This window comes from Branchiostoma floridae, chromosome 11 (genome assembly GCF_000003815.2).
Source record: "Branchiostoma floridae strain S238N-H82 chromosome 11, Bfl_VNyyK, whole genome shotgun sequence".
NCBI classification, from domain to species: domain Eukaryota; kingdom Metazoa; phylum Chordata; class Leptocardii; order Amphioxiformes; family Branchiostomatidae; genus Branchiostoma; species Branchiostoma floridae.
The window spans coordinates 23,023,458-23,032,309 of NC_049989.1; the positions used below are offsets into that span (position 1 = coordinate 23,023,458).

General features: G+C 42.0%; 1 protein-coding gene across 1 annotated transcript in view; it reads left to right on the forward strand.

Moving 5' to 3' along the window:
* The first annotated feature begins 5,779 nt into the window (after positions 1–5,779).
* LOC118425941 (two pore calcium channel protein 1-like) overlaps positions 5,780–8,852 on the forward strand; it is a 13,803-nt gene continuing 10,730 nt past the window's right edge. The window contains exons 1-6 of the mRNA XM_035835108.1: positions 5,780–5,881; positions 6,068–6,135; positions 6,292–6,475; positions 7,168–7,265; positions 7,711–7,782; positions 8,000–8,124. Coding sequence (XP_035691001.1) covers positions 5,828–5,881; positions 6,068–6,135; positions 6,292–6,475; positions 7,168–7,265; positions 7,711–7,782; positions 8,000–8,124 — 601 coding nt within the window. The 5' untranslated portion in view covers positions 5,780–5,827. The remainder of the gene's footprint in view (positions 5,882–6,067; positions 6,136–6,291; positions 6,476–7,167; positions 7,266–7,710; positions 7,783–7,999; positions 8,125–8,852) is intronic.

An 8,852-nucleotide genomic window follows, 5' to 3' on the forward strand; every position in this document is an offset into this window, starting at 1 on the left:
TGCGCGCGTGCCTAGTATCGGGTTTCACCCTTAATGCACGCTGTAGTGTTCGGCTATGTGAAGCTCTGCTATTGTCCGGTGTCACGCTGGATAATTGTCACCTGCCAAATATTTTCCCCGACACTTTATAGGGTTTATATGGACACTTTATCGCGATACTTTAGAGGGCTTTGTGTATTAGAACTCCTAAAAAGTGGCTTAAGGGTAAATTTCGGTATTTAGACTGCCTATTCTTAACAATGGGAAACATGGCAGCAAGAGGCTGTCAAAAATCACCTAGTTTTACAATATGAAAAACTCACATTGGCATGGTTGTCCGGCCTCTTAAGAGTAATTTGACGACAAAAAAAGGAAAAAGAATTACGGCGGAATTATGATACGCCATCAAAACATAGGTGGTGACCTTTTCACCCCTTTTCACTGTCTGAAAACAACACCAAAACACCTAACTTCTAAGGCCTATTGCAACCACAAATATCACTAAAAATCTGGGTTTTTTTTTCAACACAATATAGAGACTACAACCCTTACCTATAATATGCCTCTTCAAAATCCAAGCATAACCCATGAAAAACATTTGTACAGGCACTTTGGCCAAGGGTACCTAATCATTTTGATAGTCAATGGATAGTTCCCTAACGGAACTATCCTAGGACATAAAAGCTTATGCACCAAAGTAGCTTTGTGTAAGGTGAAGCGTTTATGTGTACTGCGAAATATGGTCGCTATGTGGCGTCGCTGCCCAATGCCCTGTGACACAACATCGCAGTATACTTTACATGGGTCGGCAAAAATTATTGTACAGTCCCGTTATCCCGTTACCCCGGCTATTGTATGTCTCTTTCCAATTCATGCGGACAGTGTTTAGTGGTTCAACATGTTTGCTTGCATGAGGACCACTCGCAAACCCTTTCCAAAGAACCCGGTGTCAACACAGGGTTCTTTTATATGGCTCGTTCAGTATTTTGTACCACAGAACGGCGCTTATAAAATGTATTCTCTTATAGTGACACGTTCAGTGTTACAATATACATTGTTTGCACGGCACGGATATCGTCTGCAAATTATTTCTGTAGAACCTGCAGACATTAGCGTAAGCTACATCTAATGACTGAATCCTCCAGTTTTTGGTATCATACAAAGGCGCTTATCATATGCGTATTCTTCTCCTGGAGTGGTTACTATGAGCACATCGGGAAGTAATGGCAGAGCACACAAGAGTGGTGAAATGGCGGGAAAATAAAGTCGTCTGCTTCTCCCTAGCAACAGGGACGTACTATTGTTCACTAACAGGTGGCACGGACGTCAATGTCGTCTGATCTCCATGGTAACGCGGCAATGTTCTTCGCACAAGTTCAAAGTGACTTTGTTCTTATAAAACTGGGTATAAGAGTTTTTGTTTTGATAAGAGAAAAAATACTACTTCTTCTAAACGATGGGACATACTAATCGACTATGTTCGTATCTCACAAGTTTAGACGCCATTGCGAACGAGATAGAAAAGCAATACTAAAACCCGACGTATAAAATATCTATTGCTCAGGTAATTGTTACAGCTAAGGACACCCCCCCCCCTCCCAAATTCAAGATGGCGGAAGGTCACTTGACGTGGTCAATTGACTGTTTGTAGACATGTCAAATCACTGATGTTGTTTGTTCTCTTGTTAGGCTGTTTGTTTTGTTGTTAGGTTGTCTGTTTTGCTGTTTGTTCAGCCGTCTTTTTCGCAAGACGACAGAGGCGGCTTTAAGTTCTAAATAATTACAGGGACTACAGAGAATGCTATGACTTCTGAATAATTTAGAACCGTGCGTTTTGTTCTCTTATTGATATACGTTACGTAACCAGAGAAAAGAAATCACGTCCGTAAACCTAGTCTACCTGTGTTTTATAAGCGATAAGGTGGCCACAATGTTTAGTTACCGATTAGATTAATCACCCTGTTGTTGTGTGTTAGCTGTTAGTTCTTAATTTTCTAAGTAAGTCACAACAACTAAAGTCCTTTTACACAATGCTTTGTATACAAAATTCGACGTACCTTCCTCTTGTGGATAGTATCATATTCGATTCATTGATGTAATGTATGTAACATGTAGCGTGTTGAAAAAGGTACAACGATGATTGTAGTTGGTAGAAAAAAAAGCGTTAACGTTGACTTGGGAATTTATAAATGCCTGAACCATTTTTTACCTTGCCTCCAAGATTACGAACTGATTTCCAGTTCCCACTTAATTTGTCGACTTGGACTCTCTTGAGTCAGCACTGCATGTTTCTGTACAAGGCCGTTGCCCTGTGAAACGCATTGGGTGTTACATGTAGGAATTATTGGAAAGCACAGTACAGTCGGCCGCTCTACTCTGTAGTGATGAAAAGTAGTTCAACATCACTGAACGAATTGGATTTATTCCCAGCGGTGCGTTAGATTGAAAGAAGTGTTGTTATAGTTATATTGCCGGTAAATGCATTTGCTTTCACGGTAGTTTTATTAAGCGGTAGGGAGATTTCGCAGTGTTTTACGTTCACGGCCGAAACAATTCTACATCAAAGTAGGATTACAAAAATCTACATTAAAGTAGGATTACAAATTAAAGTAGAAAAAAAACACACACACAAACACAAAAATACAAACATTGCGCACATTTCGACATTTACAGTAAAAAGAAAATCAAGGAAATGACTGTGTGTGTATAGGTAAGAGCATTTGTCAAAATCATTTTCAGATCTTACTACTACAGTTTAGTGTACCCAGTTCCAGGGACAGTTCGCACATTATATGTGTCAGGGTGTGAGGGACAGGTGGTTCCTTTTGATCTGGCACCTGTAATCACGTAAAATGATGATTAATGACTCCCCCCCCCCCTCAAGCTAAAGGGTAACTCGGGCCTTCTTTTATCAGGTCAAAGGTCACCCTCGCCACTAGCCATCAGGAAAGTTTACACCTGAAACATTACACCTGAGGTTTACACCTGCCTGACAGCTGCACAGGTGAGAGATACAGGTGGTTCATAGGTAAGGCGGCCACTTTTGTCTCCTTTACGACGCTTTTTTTGAAGCTACCATGCATGCTACCATTTCAGACGGTAGCATCGTTGGTGAATGCAGTGAGAGTCACCATTTTTAAAAGCCAGTGCCAATCAGGGACTGTAGTACAGACAACCGGTACTTCTAACCTACTTAGGTTAGAAACAACATAACTACCTGGCCACTGTGGGTACTGATTTTTCCTTTTTGGACTTATTTCCCCCATTATTGAATGAATGAAGACCTTTATTGTACAATTTTGCCCAACCGAGCTAAGTACAGGTCACAACAAGTCAGGATATATACATATAAAGGTGTCACAAATCTAGTCTAGCACAAAAGTTCGGCTTCTTCTCGCTTCTTGGTAATAGTGAAAATGTAGGACTGTATGGGTTTCGCTATTGTCGGTTTGTCAAAACGCATGAGAAATATAAACTTGTCAGTGCTACTCATGTGTCTAAAATGAGGGAATCTACTTTCTATATAACTAAATTACAAGCATTACATAATGGTGGCCACCTGTCCTATGTGACTTTATTCGTCGGGTCCAATACTAGGAAACTTACCACTCTACGAGAGACGATACCTAGGTTTTTAGAGTTATGAGAGATGCATACGTTATGACACATGATACTTTCTATATTTTATGTGAGGCATAGACAATCACAAATGTCCAACTAATCATGTCTTATGTTTTTCCTTGTCATTCGTAATGGTGAAAGAGAAACAAAAGACTGGCTAGTTATCTCCCATTGAAACTCCCAGCTAGGTGTGTCTTGCTGCAGGGTTTCCTGTGATCAAAACCCCCTTCCTATAACTTGTCATTGTTCTGTGTTCTCTTGGTTGCCCTATGGCGTCATGTTGCCATAACGGTTAGGGAATTTGGCCCAGAACCCAGAGGTCCCGGGTATTTGACATGCTAACCGATGTTCTTTGGCTCTTGTCGTCTCGCGAGACGGTCAATAGCTTCAGTCAGGGCCTCAGTCGTTACTGGTTACAGTTCTTGCCTGGCAGTGCCTTTGATGACCTATAAGTCCAATCTTGGCACGGCAGCCTCTTCCACAGAAGGTGCAGGTGACCACTTCTCCGGTATTCGACTCCACTGTACCTTTCTTCCCATAGTTAAGGCACTTTACACGACTTTCCTCACTCCACCCAGGTGTAGCAATGGGTATTCCTGACTTCGGTTAGGGAGATAAAGGAGTGGAGGGAGGGGGCACTGACTGTAAGACAGTGGAAGGAGGAGGTTTGGCTCCAACTTCCAATACTGTGCCCTAGATACAGTAGATACCAACCCACTGCCTCTGTGACCTTAATACGCTAAATATTGTATGGTACTACCTTTCTAATAGACTTAACGTAACAGGCTTTTACGCATTGTTCCAGCGCAGTCTAGATGTGTCGGGTAAATTAGGCGGCAAATTAGTAAACAAAACATCCGTTAACAAAGGGTGAACACAAACAAAACAAATGTGATGTAGTGTGGTAGGAGACGTAAGAAGAACCTACGGTATAGCTTTGGTGTTATAGTTATACTTATGGTATAGGGACAGGTAACGTTTGGGGCAAGAAGTAATATTTTAAAGGTTCAAGAGGACTGGGCATGTCGAAAAGTAACTTAAAACGAGGAGAAAATTTAGGAATAAGATAGTATAAACTATTTAGCAGTACTTGCATATGGATCGATAGTTTTTGGCTTAGTACCTTTTGAACTAAAGTTATTCGATTCTACATGGGAAACGTCTGACCGTTTCCAAGATCTATCTAGTAGCTTCTAATCTTGAGTAACTGTTGTTTCATAACGTTCATCGTCGCCGTAACGATTTAGATTTGTCATTTGTTGTTTTCATGGTCTCGCATCAGTTTTAAAATTGCGCGTCGTCTACTTGTATTAGAGAAACATCAAGTAACATCTACTAGTATGGTCGTCGAAACGTTTACGGAAGAATTAAATGAAGGTTGTGAAACGAAGAAGACCTTGTTCAATTGATCTACCAACCCGGTAAAAGTATTTACGGATATTCGAGTAACATTTTACACGCCTCAATGTTCTATCCACCTACCGAAATGACATGTATTATAGGCTTAAGGAAACAGCCCGGTGTATTGTGTGGGGAGATGGATGACTGTAATTACGTGTTGACACAATCGGTGTCCAAACTGCAGGGTGCGGCGGGCAAACCTGTTCTTAAAGCGCTCTTAGCGGTGTCTTCTGACGTGAATGATGACGTACCTGTCAGAAGGCAGGTGCGAACAGGTGATTTGGGTCACACCTTACCCAAAGGTGTCCCACGTACAGTCTTCACTGTCTTTGTTTGAAGGACATTTGGTGGGCAAAACGGCATCTCCTGTCAATAAAAAAAACGTCTTATTTAAGTCCATGACTTCCCATATCTAAACTATAATTCAGTCTCTTTTATAGAGGTGGGCGGTAAAAGAGTTCATCCAATGCGTTACACTGCTTTATTTTTACAATTGCTGCAGCATGGCTGATATATAATGATTAAATCTGTTCTTTTTCAGCCTTACTGTGTCTGTGACAGAACCGATGATCTCCACATGATCTACCAGAGACAACTTAAGTTTGCGGGGCACAGCCACAACTGTCATATTCATAATACCCTCAATCTACTGTCATAAGACCAATGTGACAGTGTTTTTGTGCCAATCCATCCACGCTGAGTGTATCAACGTCCTTCAATTTTGAACTCGCGAATAAGTAGTTGGATCTATGAAGTCGCTTATGATTTTTTTCTCCACAGGGAAGGCAACGATGACGTGATGACGTCATGATGACGTGACCCTGACATGGATCAGGAGGATTTCTGGTACCGACTGGCAGCTGCCTACGTCACGGATGCCGTCAGTTTGTTTGTTTGTTTGTTTGTTTGTTTGTTTTTCCGTTTGTTTGTTTGTTGACCAATTGGTCCGAGGTGGATTATAATGCCTATTTGACTTTTTGAATCACCGTGTAACGCAAGTCTTCTTGGAGATGGAGTTCCAAGTTCATCCTTGTCATGCTTGCTTCACTTTGCTGTGTTTCTGTAGTTAGAAGGGCGCCACCATGCGGTCGGACTTGGAACGAAAATTCTGCTGGGAAAGACACACGCTGCCAGGTACCGGCGTATATTGTTTTCATCCTTGATGACGACAGTAGTCACTTTAGTTCTTTAAACTAATATAACATAGAACTTAGCAAAATAGAACTTATGTGTACCACTTTTAAGTATTCTGGAAGACATGGTTATTAAGTCCGATGTTTTTAATCTCAGATGTCTGATGGTGCAGTGCCACCCCCTCTGCACGGGGGCGCTGTTGCTGACGATCGTGTTCCACTGCGCGCTGTCCCACTGGGAGCCTGCGCAGATGGTGGCAGCTAGTGCGCAGCTGCGGCCCTGGGTGCTGTGGGGCGGGGTCGGCTGCACGGCCGTCTATTGGTTGGACACATTTCTGACGGTAAGGAGGCAGCTTAGACCAAAAATAGGAGCAAGCCTGGGCGTTTTGCAAGATGTGTGACGTTTCATTGTCCCATGTGACTTACACGTCAATAACACGTGGCTTTAAAAGTGGGTCATATGTGCCAGAAAGTGTGTACCGTCCTCCGTCTCCGTATCGGTCTATAGTCAGATAAACAGAAGGGGGCGGCACCAGTTTTGTGATACGCGACGTCACAGTGGCTGTTTCTCTGTATAAGTCTCTACACCGACAGGGGGTGGCACCAGCTTTTGTGACACGTGACGACAGCAGCGGGTCATAGGTGCCCGGAAGTTTGTACCGTCCCCAATCTCTGTATCATATTCACTACACAGACTGGGGACGGCACCAGCTTTGGTGGCACGTGACGTGATCAGTGGGCCATAGATGATCTGGAAGTCTGTACTTTAATGACACTGGCTTTTCTGACACATTCACCGTTGATATCAGTGTTACTTTATGATAATCAATTATAGACTTACGCCAAAAAGCACTTACTCAAGCAACTAGATATCGTTTTGGAAACGGTCAGACGTTTCAGATAGTATCCACTATCTTTCGTCAGTCACACTTGCTTTCAAGAGTAACTGCTTTTTGGCGTATCTTATTACCGGGATGTCTAACCTACATCGACGTAGTGAAGACTTATTTCATAACTTATCATATCACAACAGATGGCTCACATGACGCCGCGTGGGTTCTTCAGGCTTCCGCACAACATCTTACACGTCATCCTTCTGGTCCTGCTGACGTCAGACTACGTCATCTACACGTAAGCATTGACAGTGCATTGCATCTCGATGGTGACTTTGGAAAAGACTTAATCAAATCCTAAGGTTTGTGATGCTCGAGACTACTAAGTAGTCAATAGACGAATTCGTCGAATCAATTGGTATAAAAGGATACTCTCAAAGCAGAGGTTAGGCTCCGGCTGTTTTTTATTCGTTTTGGGGGGGGGGGGGGGGGGGCTTTCTATTTTGTATTGTATCTTGTATTGCCAAAACCTGCATTCTGAGCCATGTTTTGATGGCCTTTGTGTCGATGGAATGCAATACAAAATAGAAATTAAGCCCGACAAAAAGGACGAAAAACGTTTTAAAAATAGCCGGAGCCAAATCGCTGCTTGGAGAGTAATAAAAGGTACTTTGTTTGAATCAACCTTGATTTCAATTTTGACAGCTTTTTTCTCACTGTTTTGTGTTGGATGTTCACCGCAGTCTCAGTGGTCGGCTGATATTCCGATGCCTGCGCCCATTTCTCTGGCTGCTGAGGGACAGGACCACAAGGGGGTATGTAACATGCACTTCCCCAGAACACTGCTAGGTGACGCTGTGCTGGAAATGTAAAGCATATAGTCAAACAAAAGGGCTGGCATTGGTTTTATGTACTAATAATTTCTTATATACCAGTAAATTACTAGTAAATATTTGTATACTGGTGAATTTGCACCACAATGTTCAATCTTAAACTAAAGATTCAGAAAGTATTTTCTCGCCAACCTTACAGCGTTGTCATGGTGATGGCCGGCATCACCCCTGACCTACTGAAGTTCCTGTTGCTGACGTCACTCTGCGCACTGTGGCTGGCGGCGGTCGGGATTCACCTGTTGTCTGGGATCTTCCATTCACCCGGTGGGGGTCATTTTTATGTGGCCCGTTATCGTTACGTTTTTTATTTCAATATCAAACGGGACGAAATACCTCTTATATTGCGACCTACGCGTTATGCCAGAAAATATTTTGCTAAATGTTTTTCACTTCGAAAACCGCCGATTTCACTAAGCCTTGTTCGGTGCCAGAGTTTCAGGTCTTAGTGTTAAGAGTAGAACGTTTTTCTAAACAAATTCAGAAACATTTCAAGCTTTTCCAGAAGAGTCCTTTGACATTGAATTCAAATTTTACGTACTGTGCATTTACTTTGTCGTTATCTATTCCCTTACGTCTCAATATATTGGATTGACACTTTGCCGCGAACTTTCAAATGGTTTTAACTTCGACACGTTGTCTAGGGGGGTCGATAAATGGCAAGTTCAAAATTTTTTGACACCCACTTGGGAAATGGTTAACACCATCAATACAAGACTTTGGATACAAAAAGTAAAGCCGTATCTTGAAATAAACCCCCCACCCCTTGCAATTCAAAATTATCAACAGTGAGACCAATAATATGCACATGTGTAAAATAAAGCAAAGTTCATATGGCCCGTTTCATTTTAATTTGCCATTTTTGCATCTGCTTCTAACGTCTTCTTATAACATGCAATAGATTTAAATAAATAAAAAATGTTTTATTTGCAAAATCATGCCCGAGGGCTAATTGCATACACAATCTCAAGAACTAAGAGAGGTAAGTACATAAA